The 16,974-nt window shown below is 38.5% G+C and overlaps 1 protein-coding gene across 1 annotated transcript in view; it reads right to left on the bottom strand.

Moving 5' to 3' along the window:
• The window catches only part of LOC127541411 (tolloid-like protein 1), a 172,337-nt gene extending 155,698 nt beyond the window's left edge, over positions 1-16,639 (bottom strand). Inside the window, exon 1 of the mRNA XM_051966691.1 lies at positions 14,062-16,639. Within this exon, the coding sequence (XP_051822651.1) occupies positions 14,062-14,230 (169 nt within the window). The 5' untranslated portion in view covers positions 14,231-16,639. The remainder of the gene's footprint in view (positions 1-14,061) is intronic.
• Between the last annotated feature and the right edge of the window lie 335 nt (positions 16,640-16,974).

The following is a 16,974-nucleotide window of genomic DNA, read 5'->3' as shown; positions in this document are numbered from 1 at the left end:
ATTTCCTGGATGGAAACATTCTTTGTTTCCTACATGTTTCCTATAAGGAAATCTTTCTATATCTAAGATGGAAAATGGAATGTCCAGTTCAGGGAACAGCTTTGGCAGCATGAAGTACATGAAGGCGAATAAAACTAGTGAAGGAGGTTGGAGCCAGATGGTGAGTGGCCTTAAATGCCAGGCTGATGGGGTATATATTTTATATTACGGACAATAGGCAAAAGCAGCTGGATGGCTCAGTGGATAGCACCAGCCTTGAAGGCAGGAAAATCTGAATTCAAATCCAGTCTTGAAGTCAACACTTAATAATTGTGTGATCCTGGGAAAATCACTTAACCCCAATTGCCTCATCAAGAAAAAAGAAATAAATTATCTGATCTCCATCATTAAACAATAAAAATACAGTAGTGACAAGGGGAGCAGAGGAGATTTTTTTTTTTTGAGAAAGGAAAAAAACAGTCAAAATAATGCCTTAGGAAAATAACATTGGCAGTCATGATTAGAGAAGAGTAAAATCAGAGGACACTTATAACAGCATGTTTGAGAGGTAATGAAGTGCTACATTGAGGGGAATGGAATATGAGCAGAGAAAAGAGGTTAGATTTAAAAGAAGTTTTGAGGGGAAAATGTTAACTTAGCAACTGATTGGATAATGAGGTCTAGGATTAGGGAAGGAGGAGGAAGTACCTAGTGAAACATAAACATCAAAGATAGTGAGTGGACTTGATAAAATAAATAGGAAATTAAGAGAAGGTACCAATTTAGGAGGAAAGACAGTGACTTGCACTTGAGATATGCTAAATTTGAGATTCTGATAGGATATCCAGATGGAGATACCTACTGGTTTCTAGCAATGAGGGATTAAATTTCAAGAATATGATTTGGATTTGACATATAATGAATGAGGACTGATAAAATCATCAAAGCCAAGAGTATAGGGGGATGGAGAAAGGGGGGAAAGAGGTCATAGGACAGAACTTTTAGGAACATCACTAACTTAAGGGGCTGAGATCCATAATGAAACAACAAAGGAAACATCAAAAGAGCAGACAGACTGGAGGAAGACCAGCACTGAATTGAGTGTTGGAGGGCAAGGCTAACGATCATGACAAAAGCTGAAAGGAGGGTTTTGAGGAGGACTGAGAAAAAGCAGTTGAATTTAGCAGAGAGCAGATGATTAATACTATAGAAAAGTGGTGGGTGTGGTTGATAGACTGATTATAAGGTATAACTTGAAGGAATGTGTTAACTCACATATAATTAGATTTTAATGTAGAAAAGTTAATTTATTCTTAAGCATGCTTAAACTATTTTTTTCCTTTGTGGTACAGCTTTTCAATATATATGTTTTCACTATTATTTGTTATATATATATATATATATAATATATATATATATATATATATATTATATATATATATATATAATATATATATATATATATATATATTAATATCACCTAAGTACACGTTAGCAAGGTAAATATAGTCTTATCTACCTTTTGGCTTTCAAATACTCAATCTGTACTGTCATTGTTTGTTGTTTATCCTTCCGTATCAATAGGAAGGAGATGACTTGAAAATGAATTGGATTTAAGTGAAGAAGAGCTGTGCAAAGTCACCAGTTTTACTCCCTCCTCCAAAAGCATCTGAAATCGTGGCAAGATATACATTAGGACAGGACCAGAATGGCCCAGAATGCACTACGTCATACAAATGTATGGGTTGGGTTCTTTAGAATGGTTTAGTTGAGGGACGAGGCCAGGCAAACATGCAATTAGCAGGCTATAATGTCTTCAAATCTAACTGTCAATCTTCTATTCCTGAAGCTAATAATAGTAAGAATTAATCAAGTATAATTGATTATAGTTTTCTGGTAATTAAATTATTCTATGCTCCATTTTACCAGGGCCTCCGTTCTTTATGATGTCTGGAAGCTAAGGAAAGGTACAAAACAATTTAAAATTGTTGTTCAAAAAGATGATACAATGATCAATTCTGATGGGCATGGCTCTTTCCAATAATGAAATGATTCAGACCAGTTCTAATGATCATGTGATGAAAAGAGCAATTTACATCCAGAGAGAAGACTGTGGGAACTGAGGGTGGATCACTGTTAGGATTCTTACAAGGTGCCAAGTCAGTGGAATTGACAAGATAATGATTCTCTAATTTATACGTACTTAGTACTTATTATAATTCCACAAGATTCACACCTTTAAGAAAGCATATATAAGGAGGAGCTCTCGGGGCCAAAGGACAGAAGCCCACTAGAACCTTTCGAAGGAGATAACAGATTCATTCCATCTTCCACTTTTGTGCTGGCTGGAGGCTGAAGCTGGCAGAGGCAAAAACTAGCGGCAGGAGCTCTCAGAACCAAGGAGAGAGAGAGGCCTCTAAGAAAGCTAATTGGGCCCCAGGAAAGAGACAAGAATTAAAAGGAAACGATAAAGGATTTGGACTTTAACTCCTGGTTGCATTTGAGGTGCTTATTACTTTGAACTGAAACTAAGGCTGCCTCCAGAAGCCCCCCAAGAAACCTGCTTCCAGAGAACATTATATTTTAGAGAAGAATATTATAGATCACAACATAGCATTTTCAATCTTTTTTGTTGTTTGCTTGCATTTTATTTTCTTTCTCATTTTTTTTCCTTTTTAATTTGATTTTTCTTGTGCAGCAAGAAAATTGTATAAATATGTATGCATATATTGGATTTAACATATTTTTCCCATGTTTAACATATATTGAATTACTTGCCATCTAGGTGAGGGAGTAGGGGAAAGGGGAAGAAAATTTGAAACACAAGGTTTTACAATGGTTAATGTTGAAAAATTATCCATGCATATGTTTTGAAAATAAAAGCATTAATAAAAAAAATATATTGTTCAATTGTGTCGACTGTTCATGATCCCATTTTGGGGTTTTCTTTGCAAAGATACTCGACTGACTTGCCATTTCCTTCTCCAGCTCATTGTACAGATGAGACAATTGAGGCAAAAAGGATTAAGTGATTTTATCTGGGATTACACAACTAGTCTCTAAAACCAGATTCAAAAGACAATGAGTCTTCCTGACTTCAGAACAATTGATCATTAGAGAAAACAGCTGAGAAAAGAAAAAAAGGCAGTATGGTGTAATATAAGATCAGAATTTAAAAACCAATTCTACCAGTGATTTACTAATTCTGAACAAGTTGTGAAACCTCTGTGATTCTTTCAAAGTCTTCTTTTATAAAATGAGGGGATTGTAGCAGATGGCTTCTAAATTCCTTTCCAACTCTAAACATATGATTTTCTATCTCTAAATACCTTTTTTTCATGGTGGCAGTGAAGACAAAGAAGGTAGAAAGAGAAACAGGAGTCCTCAAGCTCTCAGGCAAAACTTACTTTGCATCTTTGAAAGCCAGGAATGCTCTCAAACTCACCAACTACAGCATCAGTCCTCCATCTCACTGCACCTCCACTCCATAGGGATAAAAGTCATGTATTCTTCATTATTCACACCTAATTAAGGGTGCTGTAAAGAGAATCCCAACAACTCTAAGGAACAGGGGAATTCTGAGCTCTGTAAAGCAAAGCATTAGCTGATCCCAGTGGGGGCCTCAATGACTGATTACATCCAGATTATAGATTAACTATGTTCTTTTTTTTTTTTTAAACTGAAGATGCTAATGTGATTCCCATTTCCAGAATTATCTTTTGATGCATCACAGCATGACAAGTAAAAAGAGTATAGGATTTAGAGTAAAGGGGCCTTAATTGAATCCTGTTATTTCTATTATTACTTATATAACTTTGGACACACAAGATTTCTGGTCCATCCTCATCTAGAAAATTAGGAGGTTGAATTAGATAAACTTTAAAGTCCCTTCTAAATCCAAATGTATGTTCCTAAATTCTATGACTACTAAACAGCACATGATGAGGTGGTCTAAGTCTATGTAAGAAGTGAGGTTTCCCAGTAGATAGAGCACTGGGCCTAGTCTTAGGAAGATTAGTTCAAATCTGGCCTCAGAAAAACATTACCTGTGTGACTCTAAGCAAGCCATTTAACTCTGCTTGCTTCAGTTTTCTGAACTGCAAAATGGTGATAATAATAGCACCTACCTCAAAGGCTAGTCATGAAGATCAAATGATGGAGATGACATTTGTAAAGTGTTTAGTACAGTACCTAGAGTATTATGGGCACCATAAAAACACTTACCTAAAAATAAATATCAATAAATCATCTGGAGTATATAACCTCTGAATTGCTCAGAGATGCAGGTGGAAACCCCAATACCTTCATAAATCCTTAATAAGTCACTATGTCAAAGAACTGGCAAATTTCAGTATGATTCTCTTCTGTAAGAAGTGAATACTATCAAAAAAAAATTTAAGAATATTTACATATAGGTTAAGTATCTATTCTTTTCATAATGTAGCATCTATGTAAAGGAAAAAATTGACTGTAAGAGATTATTTTTTTCTGTGGAGAAATTACTCAACTTATGAGACACATAAGAGAAGAAGAAAATAGTATTGTATATATTTAAACATTCAAAAATATCAAAATCTATTTATAAATACTGTTCCTAGATAGACTAGCAGGCAGATAAACATACAGGCAGAAGGAAGGATGAAAAGAAGAAAGGAAGAAAGGAAGGAAGAAAGGAAGGAAGGAAGGAAGGAAGGAAGAAAGGAAGGAAGGAAGGAAGGAAGGAAGGAAGGAAGGAAGGAAGAAAGGAAGGAAGGAAGGAAGGAGGGAAGGAAGGAAGGAAGGAGGGAAGGAGGAAGGAGGGAGGGAGGAAGGAAGGAAGAAAGGAAGAAAGGAAGGAAGGAAGGAAGGAGGGAGGGAGGGAGGGAGGGAAGGAGAAAGGAAGGAAAGAAGGAAGGGAGGAGGGAGGAAGAAGGAAGGAAGGAAGGAAGGAAGGAGGGAGGGAGGAAGGAAGGAAGGAGGGAGAGAGGGAGGGAGAGAGGGAAGAAGGAAGGAAGGAGGGAGGGAGAGAGGGAAGGAGAGAAGGAGGGAGGAAGGAAGGAGGGAGGGAGGGAGGGAGGGAAGGAGGAAGGGTACATGATTAAGCCTCCAAATTTGTGGTAAACTCAATCTCTTTCAGGTACGAAAATATCAAAAAGAGAATCAGTGCAGGAAAAGTTCATCAGCTGATGCAGCTGGACCAGGATAAACTTCTGAAATAGAATTCTAACTGCTTGGTTTGGTATTTAAGGCACTTTGGGGCCAACAAACCTTTTTAGCCTTATTTCACAAAATTCCTCTTCACATGTTCTATGCTTTCACCAAATGAGAATGGCTGTTTTTTGAACATAACATGCTGTCTATGTATTCACACAGAATGCACTCCTTTCTCATCTCTGCTGCTGAAGGCTGCAGGTGTCACCTTCTCTGTGTGTGAAGCTTTTTCCAACCACCCACTCCATTCTCACTCTCACCCTCCCCTCCCCCAACTGTTTTCTCCCTCTTTAAGCTTTTCTAGAACAATTTCCCTGGAACATTATTTTGTGCCAATCATGTCCCACCTGGCATTATACTTATCAGTGTTCTCTTGGAGTGTGATTTGATTTTTTATCAGAATCTGAGGCAGTGTCTTGCAAATGAAAAGCACTTAATAAATATTTAGTGCATTGAATGGAGAGAAAACGAGGTTGGGTGGCCAAAAACCCCCAAAAAAACAGTTCAAAGAACTGAAGGAAATCTTCAGTCTGGAGGGTAAAAGCTAAGAAGAGCAAGAATAAATGCTACAAAATCAGAAGAATTAGCATGAGAGCATATTTTATTCATGAAATCCTAAAATTTTGGGAACCAGGCCTGTGATTTCATCAATGAACTTTTTAGATCAGCTACTCATCTCATCTCTTACTTTCAGGCTTAGAGGGTGGAACAGGACACTGAGAGTTTAAGAAAATTAATGCATATATTCACACAACCACCATATCCTAGTCATAATTCGAAATCAGATCTTTCTAATGCAAAAGCTCACTGTCTAAGCCATAATTCTCCTAGGAAACTAAAAATGAATATCCTTTGAACTTGAAAAAAAAAAAAAAGACACAGAGGATCTAAACAAGGAAGTGTTCTGCTATATTATACAGAAGTGGTATGTGATTTATTACCACAAAAGGCTGAAAATATAAACAGATTCAAGAAAGTCTTGCCAAATTAGTGGATAGCAGACCCATGCTGTAGCTTAAGAGGGAAAGACTGAAACTCAAGTAGCTTTTTCTTTCTTCACTGCCAAATCCAATCAATTGCCACTTCCTATGAATTCTGTCTGTATAAAAAGTCTCATGTTTGTCTCCTTCCTTCCACAGCCACTATCATTATTCTAATTTAGACATTCTTTCACTCTTCTCCAATCCAGTTGTAATATCCTTCCACCTGACCTGGTTGCCATAAGTCTTTTCTCTCTCCAGAGCATCTTTCTTATTAACCTAAGTAATCTTCCTATTATACTATTTTGATCAAGATTTTTGATTTATCAACTCTTCCATTACTATATCATAAATTATGAATTCCTTAATCTAACTGACATTCAATGATCTCACATCATATCTCTAACCTATCTTTTCAGTCTTGACACATAGTAGATACTTAGTAAATTCTTTTTTCTTTCTCTGGTACTTAAAAACTTCTATGTTTCAACCACAATATACTGCTCAGTATTCATAGTCTTCTTATCTTTTCCTCTCTTATCAGGCAACTAATGGTAGAGTGCTAAAGCTGGAAAAGATCTGAGTTCAAATTTGATCCTAGATACTTACTAGTTATATGATCACTTAACTTGTGCAAATAATTTAACTTCTGTTCAGTTTCATCACCTATTAAATGAAGGTTAAAAACAGCATTTACTTTAGAAGGGTAGTTGTGAGACTCAAATGAGATATTAAGCACAACATTTATAAAAACTATTAGCACAGTGCCTGGTATATAGTAAGAACTATATTAATGTTTATTCCCTCCTTTTCCTCTGTTTTTGTACTTTATCTAATGTCATCTTCCCTAGTTGAAATGGACCCTACACTGATGTCCCTTCAGCCAGACTTTTATCTGTTTACTCCACTCCCTTTCTTCAAGGTCAAATTCAGTTTCCATCATTTCTATCTTTTAATTCTCAGCACATAATAATGCTTTTCACATAATAATAAGTCTTTGTTGTTATCAAATATGATGGTTAACAGATATAGGTAATCCCTTCTCCCCAACAAAAGTATCTTCAGGCCACTGACAGAATTTTACGTTACATGGACTAAGAATCTTATTATGAAACTCTTCTTTCATAAGCACTATAGAGAAGCATTTTAAACCTCCCCTAAATTAATGTACATTAGTCACAAGAAAGCAATTTGTGTTCTACTAATTAGCCAGGAAAAAATATCCATGAATTTATTCATTTTCATAGAACAAACTTAAAAAGATTTTTCTAATGGAAAATTCAATATTGTAAGACAACAATTTTGAAATTGGGCTTATATATATGACCTGAAGGAATAGCTAACAGCTTACTCAGGAGACCTTGTGAAAGCAGGCAGGAGAGAGGACTTTTTTTTTTCTTATAACACAGAAGAGGTCCTATTCATAATTTTAAAAGAAAAGTGGGGGAGCAGCTAGCTGGTGCAGTGGGTAGAGCACCATTCCTGGAGTCAGGAATACCTGAGTTCAAATTTGGCCTCAGACCTTTAACACTTTCTAGCTACGTGACCCTGGGTAAGTCACTTAACTCCAAACCCCAGTTGCCTTAGGGGGAAAAAAAAAAGGACTTCTTTTTGTACCAATATTAATAGCATTCAAAACATACAAATTTGATTTAAAAAAAAAGTTGTCATTCTCCTTCCTTATTAAAGAGGTGTATACATTTAAAATGTATCTTATCATTCAGTAACAACTGGCAATGCAGTAAATTCCAGTTATAAAAAGAAACCTCAAGAACTGGATATCACAGAACTACTTTGTTTATCTAGTTTCTGCTTATTTAAAGTATTTAATATTTAAGAATCACTGATAGACTAATTAGCATTCTCACTCCCTCCAGCCCCCTCCCATAGACTGATAGTGAGGAGGACAGAGCTCTTAGAGACATATACAGTGTTACAAGGAACCTCTCTTTGCTTCCCTTTGGTAATATAATCCAAAATTATCAGCCCACACAGCAATAAACTGGGTAGTATAGTGGAAAGAGTCCCATTTACTAGGTCAAGGGCCAAGCCTTATTCTTGGGACTTCTCCTGGTCTACATAAAGTACAATGCTTAGACTGCCTACCTCCAAAGGATTGTTCACAGGAAAACAATACAAGCACCTTAAAGTCTTGCACTATGGAAATGTGATTTACTATTATTAGGTTTAAGGACCTAACCACTCTAGACTTTAAAAGAATCAAATTTCATAATAACGTGAAAGAAAAAGTAAATGCATCCGAGAAAGAGTCCAAAACATTTGCTTGAACTCCCAGATCCTAGATAAGTAGAGAGATTACAGCCTTTCAGGTAGGCCTCTGACCCAAATGGGAAAACAGGATATCGTTCATAGGTTCAGGGTCTCTAACTTTGCAGCCAGAAATTTAACTACATCCATGTAGGCACTATTGCTTCTTATAAAGCTTTTGTCATGGGGCCAGGAGAGTCAATTAAATGATTCCATGGGTCTTTTTCAGTTTTATCATTGTATAAATTCAAGAAAGATTTTCCATGTCATCAATAGTATTCAGCTTGAACTATATATTTAACATTCTATCACTTAAACAATTTTTTTAGTTCATTAAGTCAGTCTTGGTGAAAAACTTATTTCTGTTTCTTAAGAAACAGTCATTTCTTTGGTGCTGGCACTCCTTCCACTAATGCAAATTGGAACCTGACCTCCTTCCACCCCAATTCTTCATGATCTACTGTGGCCAAAAACAAATTACCAACTGGTGGTCAACTCTCTGGTAATGGGACAAACTTAGCAAGACCAGCACTCAAGACAAAGAAACTCCATCACCTCTGTGTAAATACTTGAAATCTTTCCATTAACTATAACCTAATTTGAATAGTTTTGCCATTTTTGTTATATTAGTTTAACTAAACTAAAAAAGGGGAGAGGGAAGAGGATCTTTCTCCCTTTGCTCCTTAATTCCTCTGAAAATCATTTTAAGATTGTTTTTCTACAAGTCTCTTGTACTTCTTGATAAGTTATTATCCAAATATTTAATGCATTTTGCCATAATTGCAAAAATTATTTCCTTAATCTTTGGTAATTATTTTTAAAATAGAGATGATTTTGTGGGTTTGTCTTATATACCATTGTTTTACTAAAGTATTTTTTATTTCCATTAATTTTTGAGTTCACTCTATTGGGTTTTCTAAGCATACAAATATATGATGTAACATATAGATATTTTTCTAGGCAACTACAGTGACACAGTGGATAGAGTACTGGCCCTGCTGTCAGTAGGATCTGAAATCAAATCCAGCCTCAACACTCAATAACTGTGTGACTCTGGGCAAGACACTTATTCCTGTTTGTCTCAGTTTCCTTATCTGTAAAATGTGCTGGAAATGGAAGTAGCACACAAGTATCTTTGCCAAGAAAACCCCAAATGGAGTCATGACTGGACAAAAATAATATAGATATTTTAAGCCTCTTCATTATCAATGTTTATACTTTTAATAAGGAGCAGGATGACATAGCCACTTTTCCATTTTAGACCTTCATCACCTCTCTCTTGTCCCAAATCTGCTAGTAGTCTACCTCTTGGTCTCTGCCTCTAAAGTAGCTCTTAACTATTTTCCTCACAGCTATCAAAACAATCTTCCTTAGACACATGCTTGCCCACGTGACTCTTCTGATCAAATCTTCAGTTGCTTCCCTCTGTCTGTTGTTCTTATTTATCTTTCTGACTTCTTTTGGTATTACATCCCTATGAGAATTCTGTTCCAGCAAAATTGAACTATTAGCTGTTTACACATATCATTCCCTTGATATAAAGAATGTTCTTCCTTCTCCTCTCTACTTTTCAGAATTCTAGTCCTCTTTCAAAGTTTAGTTCAGGTACCACCTACTCTGGGAAACCTATCCTGATGCCCCAGTTGTTAAGTATTCTATCCCTCCTCAATTTTCCATGGATTACATTTCAGCACAGTACATATAAACCTGAAGACAGATGGTCTTTTGTTAGGGATGGTGGTGGTGGTGGTTTATCCCTGCACAGCAGCGCTTAACAAATATTTGTTGAATAATTAAATAAATAAGGTCCAACACTACATATGCTTTGAGAATATAGGACCATTTTCATACAGCAATCATCGTCATAGAGCAAAAGTTTCATTGATCTAAAGGACTCTGAGAAGCAGAAAACAGATTAAAATATAACTGAGAAATGTTTAACAAAATAAAAACGCACCATACATAATGTTAATTTGTGATTTTCTAGGTCAATCTACAGCAGACAAGGATACATTTCTAATTGGAGTTTGACAATCCTGAACTGGAACATTCTCATGGTCTTTCATGAACATTTTAAAAGAATCATGTTGTTGGTTTTTTTTATTTTATTTTAATTTTGATCAGAGTTAGGGGTCAAATGATTAGACAGTATACAAATACATATAGTGCAATTAAACAATTGACATTACTATACTTGTTGTGTAACAGATTCAGATGCTACCCTCAAAGACATTACACTGGCTCCCAGAGAAAGTTAGAAACTATCTGACAGTTTCTTAGGACCAGGTGAAAAATTACCAATTAATTTTTAGAACTTGAAGTCCTGAGAATATGGACCAACATTGAGTTTGGGAATCCCCTGATTGCATTTATGAAAAGGACTCTTACTTTTGATACTTCCGGAAATTAGGCTGGGATTTTCCTAATCATCTAATTCAAACTCTTCCCTTTTGTAGATGAGGAAGCTCAAGTGACTTATTTAGGAACATATAGTCAGTGTATAACAGAGTCAATGTCAGGGTTTGGCACAGTTTCTAGAAACACTAGTCTATTGCTCCAACAGTTCTAAGAGTATATAGCACCCCATAGGTGTTGTCCTTCAATAAAGACAAACTTTTAGACCTATTGTGAGTTCTAAGACAAGGGATGGGTCCAGAAGAATTTCTAACGGTTAAATTTTGGAAAGGATCTTTCTTGCCAGTTTTAAATTTTAGTTTGTCACAGTCTCCTAGATTCCCGTTCCCTTTTGCCCTGTTTTATTAACTTATAAACCTAAAGCTTCTGAAAATGACACAATCTAATCTATACCATTTTTGCTAATATTTGTGCTGACTTTTGTTTTTTCGTGTGTTATTTTCCAAAGGTTTTTTTTTTAATTCTTCACTTGTTTTACAGAGTTCCAGGGGAGTGTCATTGATTTCCAATTGAAGTTTTAGACTAGGAATCTCATTCCATTATTGCTTCAAAGGTGTCATGGGCAGGGACAGAAGAGGGAAGTCCAAAGGGTGGCCAACTCCTTTCTCTGCTACAACAAACTCCAAAGGAACAGCAATAGCACTCAAAAACAAACAAATAAACAAAAAAGTAAGCTAATAAACAATATTTTCAGATAAAGATGAGGGAAGAGTATCCTTCTGAATAAAATAATTATCTATTCACAAATGTATTTACTTTAAGCACCAGCAGGAGTTATAATTCAATTATTATCTTTCCAAAAGTAAAATGGTATCAAGGAAAAACAAATATAAGCACTCTTCCAACTGTTTCATTTAGTTTTCTTCTATCCTTTCCCAGCTGACCATTTACAGGAAAACAATTATAGCCAACTTTTCTTTTTTGAAAACCACACAAAATCCAAAAATTAGGTTGCAAAAACTACAGAAAGCCCTGAAATAGAATAAAAAGTACTGATTCAAACAGGATAGCCTTTTTCTCAGTAAAACCATGAGTGATGATTTCAAAGATAAGAACTCCCTGAGACACACTTGTCACTCTTTTGACATTTCTGCTGTGACACTTCCACTTTTCTTGACTAATATTAAGAAAAATATTCTATTTTCCCATGCCAAAAATAATGCCATATTTTCTCCTAAAAAATATTCAGCCTATGGTACTGATATAGTTAAACCCATCACAAGAAAAGGACAATAGCATTTTTAGGTTTCCTACACAATCATTAGTTCCGAATATAGTTAGTAATTAGTTCTATCAAGCATCTAACAAGGTGCAACATATTCAATTTTCTGAAACTTTTACTTGAATTTATTAAAAATCCCACAAAATTACGTTGAAGTCAGATAATGGATTTCCAAATTCAGCTGATGCTCCCCTCTACAGAATCATTCTGCATCTTTTTTTGGATATAATGGCTATTCATTTCCCCAACCAGTGAGGTAGAAGAAAAGAAAAAGAAAAAAAGCTACAAAAGCTTCGTTTGGAGGAAATAGTTTAACTGTCTTTTGCTAAAATAGTTGCACACCTGATGACTAGAGGCAATAGCAATCTAACTGGAAGTGACAACACAAAGAGGGGTTTGAGGCTTTTTGGTCTCCATGGGCACGTTCTTGCATAACTCTTTCAAGAAAAAAAAATTTAAAACTAGTACTTATCTCGCCTTTGGTAAGTAAGGAAAGAGATGGGTGTTTTTTTTGTTTGTTTGTTTTGTTTTGTTTTTAATTCTCGCTAGAGCTATCAGACCAAACATCTCAACATCAAAAGGAAAAGCTAACTGAGGGAATTTCCAGCCCTGTCTACTGATCTCTCCTTTCATTCATCCGCCCCAAAGGTCTATGCCAAACAAATGTGTGACTGAGGAGCAGGTCAGGGAGGACTCGGTGAGCGCACGCACCCAGCTTTATCCTGGGATGCTGTGCGCACGATTTGGCAGGGCAATCCGGAACATACATGTTGCCCACTACACAGCTCTTTATTATTATTGAAGTCTCACAGGCCAGGGAAGGGAGCACGCCCTTCTTAGGAGAAGACACATCTCTATTTTTTTAGCTTCCAAATACCAGGGTCATGCCAGGAACCAGACCCTCGCAAATCACCGTCCCTAGTCAACCCTGTTGCCCCCTCCCGTATGGGGCGCGCGTCAGAGCGCATCCCAGCAGCAAACAGCTGCTTCCAAACCAAAACTCCTAGGGGCGGGGAAGGGAATCCGGGAAGAGGTACTAGTGGAAGAGAACGAACCCCTGGGAACTTCTCTCACGTGGTTCCTGCCCACTGCACATGCTGTTCTTATGTCTGAGAAGGTGGCAGGAGGGAAGCGCCGCCGTGCGCTCAAATGAGGACCAGCAACGAGAAGCTTGGGGCTCTAGGGAGCGGAAGGAACTGGAGGCGCTCGCCTAGCGAGAGTAACTGGGGCCAGGGGAGGAAAGTGAGGGCTTCCGGCAATTGCGATGAAAACTGGTCCCCCAAGGTGCTCCAAAGGAACAATTGCAGAGATTCTCCCTCTCTCTTTCCCTTGGCAGGGTTGTATCTTAAAGGGAAGGAGGGAAAGTACTGGGAACACATCTCCTGAAGGCTCCTAAGCAGATGCAATCTCCACAACTGTAATAGTGAAGTTATAGCCAGGAGGGAGCCTAGAGGAAGAGGTGTCCCAGTGTAGGCAGTAACTTTTTTTTTTCCCTGCAGTGCTGCATCCATTCCATCTCCATCCAATCCAGCTACGATCAGGAGTGCCCCGCTTCCGCATCCCAGCTACAACTAGAGATTTACTTAAACAAAGGTTTCCCCAAAAGATTCTGAAACTAGAGACCTAAAGTGCTGGTTTTTAACATGTTTTGCAATCCGTGTTGTTTCATCACTTGGAGGAGGAGGAAGAGGATTGCAAAGGGGAAAGATAAGGGAGAGTTATTCATAGTCCTAACTCCAGGTCTCAAATCCGGAGCTGTCTGGAGTAAACAAAAACTACGGGGTGCGAGGTAGGGAGGGAGTGGGATGCAATCCTAGAACTTGGAAAGAATACCTGAACCTGTTAAATAAAGTCAAGTCCACTCCGCTTGAGAATGTTAGCCAGGGAAGGGTAGAGGAAGAAACAGGTGAATTCTCCTTCTCAAAAATAATAATAATAAGCAATAAATGCGATACGAAGGTCAGGTGGACAACTACTTGGACATATGAGACGCGACAAGTCACTTACCAGCTTTACAAGGATCCTTATAATCTAGCGTCTCGGTTTTATCCTCTTCGTGAAAAGCGTAAGTGTAATCATAATCGAAGCCAGAGGAGATCCACATCTCCCCACTGAAGATCAATCCCGAGGCCATCATCCACAAGACCATCCTCTGGGATAGCATTTCCATCCCCATCCTCCTCACGGGGAGGGGGAAGAAAAAAAAAAAAAAAAGAGGAGAGGGACTCAGGCGATCAGCCGCCTACTATCCACGTTGATTGAAAGGGGCGGGGAGGACAATTTCTCCTCTCCACCTAGAGGCTCCTTGGCGTGACTGTGACTGCTAGGTGTCCCGAGACATGCGGAGACAGTGAAAACATCAGGGAACGGAGAAGGGCTATCTGTGTGCGCCCCCCACCCCGCTTTTGAAAAGAAGTTGGGAAGGAGCTCGTGTGTGGGTGGCCAGGCAGGTAGGGAGGGAGGTGGATGGGGAGGTGCGGGAAGAACTGGCTGGGAGAGGAGGAGAGGAGGCGGTCCTAGTCCAACTCAGGTCCTCGCAGCGCCCCGCGATTGCAGCCTGTCAGAACGTCTCCCAGCCGGGTTAACCCTCAGCCAAACTTCGCGCGGCCGCTTCTCCTCCTCCTCCCGCCTCTCCTAGAGGAAGGCGATGCCCCCGGGGGTTCGGTGCGGCTCCGACTCCTACTCGTAGATCCTTCTGCCAAGGCTCCGGGGCTGATCCCTTCTACCAGGAGCTGCTGCAGCCGCCCCCTCTTGCTCCTGCTGCTACTTCTGCTCCTGGAAGATGAATCCGGTCTGCACATCAGCACATCTGAACTGAAAGGGGAGACAAAAAGAGAGGGGAGAGTAATTTCTACGCCAAGGAGATCTAAAAGTCCTGCAGCGAAGAGGAGCAATTCTGCTGAGAAACTGGGGAGTGGGGGGGAGGGATGGACGTGAAGTAGAGGTGGCTGTCTTTTCCTTAAGTTATTTTCCCCTCTTCCTAACCAAAAAAAAAAAAAAAAAATCTTAAAAGCATCTAACCCAATCACTAGCATCCTGCTTACTTATTCATACAATCAGGGTCAGGATCCGGGCTCCAGCCTCCGATCTGGCTCCTTTGATAGACTTGGGCAAACACACAGATCCACACACTCCCACAGTGACATTTATCTCCATTTATATTTTAGTGGAGATTAAAGATGACTGAAGTCTGTGCTCACCAGTGCAAAGATTAGGTATGTAACAGTCTAGAGTGCCAAAGACCTGAGGGGCGGGGGAAAGAGAAGCGTAATAACTTAGCTACAAATCGCACGCTCCCCTCCCCCCCAAATAAACAGGCAATGTGTTTCTTTTCCTACGCTGCTGGTTAATGTTAGCACCCGGGGTTGGGGGGGGGGGGGGCGGAGAGGGAGGGAAAGAAGAGGGAGAAGAGAAAATGTTCCAGTCTCAGCGGTTTATTTAAGGAAAGAGTCCATTGATCTTCCAACTTGCTTGCTATTAAAAAAAAAAAAAAAATTACGAACCTCAAAACTGAAAGTAAAAAAAAAAAAGAAAAAAAATGAAAATCATACTCCAGATTGCAGCAGCGGGAGGAAATATCAAGATCATGCAGTTGGCTTTCCTCATTTCTCACGTGGGTGAAAGAAAAAAGGCATTTCTGGGTTTGTCTTAGAAGCAAAGTTTCTCTAATATTGGCAGACCCCACGCGGGATTATTTGGAAGCAGGAAGGATATCAATTTGAGTGTGCGGGAGAGAGGTGAATGAATTAAACCGAGCGGCAAAAGATCAGAGTGGTAAGAACCACACACAATTCAGCGGATCAGCCTAAAGACAACCATACGTTGGGGAAATTGGGGGGAAATAGCCAAGGAAGTCTCAAAACCTCCGTTGTGAGCAACTGCGAAATTGTACTCACATCTGCAAGTAGTTTCAAAAGAAGGTGAGACTTTTCCGCCTCCTCCTCCAAGTTTCCAGGGGCCTGGGGATTGGGAGGAGGAAAGTGATTGGGCGTCTAAATTTCTAACTGATCTCTTTAAGTGTCAGCTGCAAGCTAGACTTTTGAAACGCTCACTTATATCTTCATTTGAAACTCCAATCTTCAAATAGTTGTCTGCCACTGATCACCTTGATCCCATCAACGTACACGGACTTAAAATTAGAGAACCTGACAGAAAAAGGGGGAAAAAACTTCATTTAAACAGCAGTCAGATTCACAAGGCACTTTATTCACAAAAACCACGCGAGGTAGGGAGTGCAAATATCACTCCCATATTACAGATGATAAAATTGAGGCTTGCAGAGATGAAAAGACTGGTATATATCAAGTAGCTAGTGTAAAAGGCAGATTCAACTCCAGGCCTTCTGAATTCAACATTTAAGGAAAAAAAAAAAACTAGCAAACAAAAACACTAAATTTTTAGAGTAGCAATCAGTTCGACTCTGGGGACTTTGACATTTCTGTTGAGTTGTTTAAAATAAATTTTGCACTTTCTTTCAATTCCCTCCCCTCCCTCTTTGAACTTAATACAGTGTTCTTTACACATATATAGTGATTTATTTCAGTAAATGTTTGATTTGTATGCCTATTTTATATACCTATATATTAAGCCCAGTAAAAATTTCTCCAGTGAAAAGTGGTCAGGAGTGGAAAAGGTTTAAAAGCCCTGTCATAAACATAAGAGCTTAATAAATGCTTGTTGGCTGACAAACATTCACAACTAAAGTGAAGGGATAGAATGGTTGTGTGGTGGAATAAAGGGACTGGGCTAATCTAATTATTACAAAGAAATGAAACTTCAGTCCCTTTCCTCTATTGAAGTAATTGATGGGTCTTCTTTATAGTCAACTCCTTAACCATATAACAAAGACTTATGCATGTGGTAGTAGCTTAGAGGGAAGGGGATGTTGAGAAACAAGAATCCCTATTTGATTGAGAATCA

This window comes from Antechinus flavipes, chromosome 6 (genome assembly GCF_016432865.1).
Source record: "Antechinus flavipes isolate AdamAnt ecotype Samford, QLD, Australia chromosome 6, AdamAnt_v2, whole genome shotgun sequence".
NCBI classification, from domain to species: Eukaryota; Metazoa; Chordata; class Mammalia; order Dasyuromorphia; family Dasyuridae; genus Antechinus; species Antechinus flavipes.
This window is presented reverse-complemented; position numbering and strand designations above follow the sequence as displayed.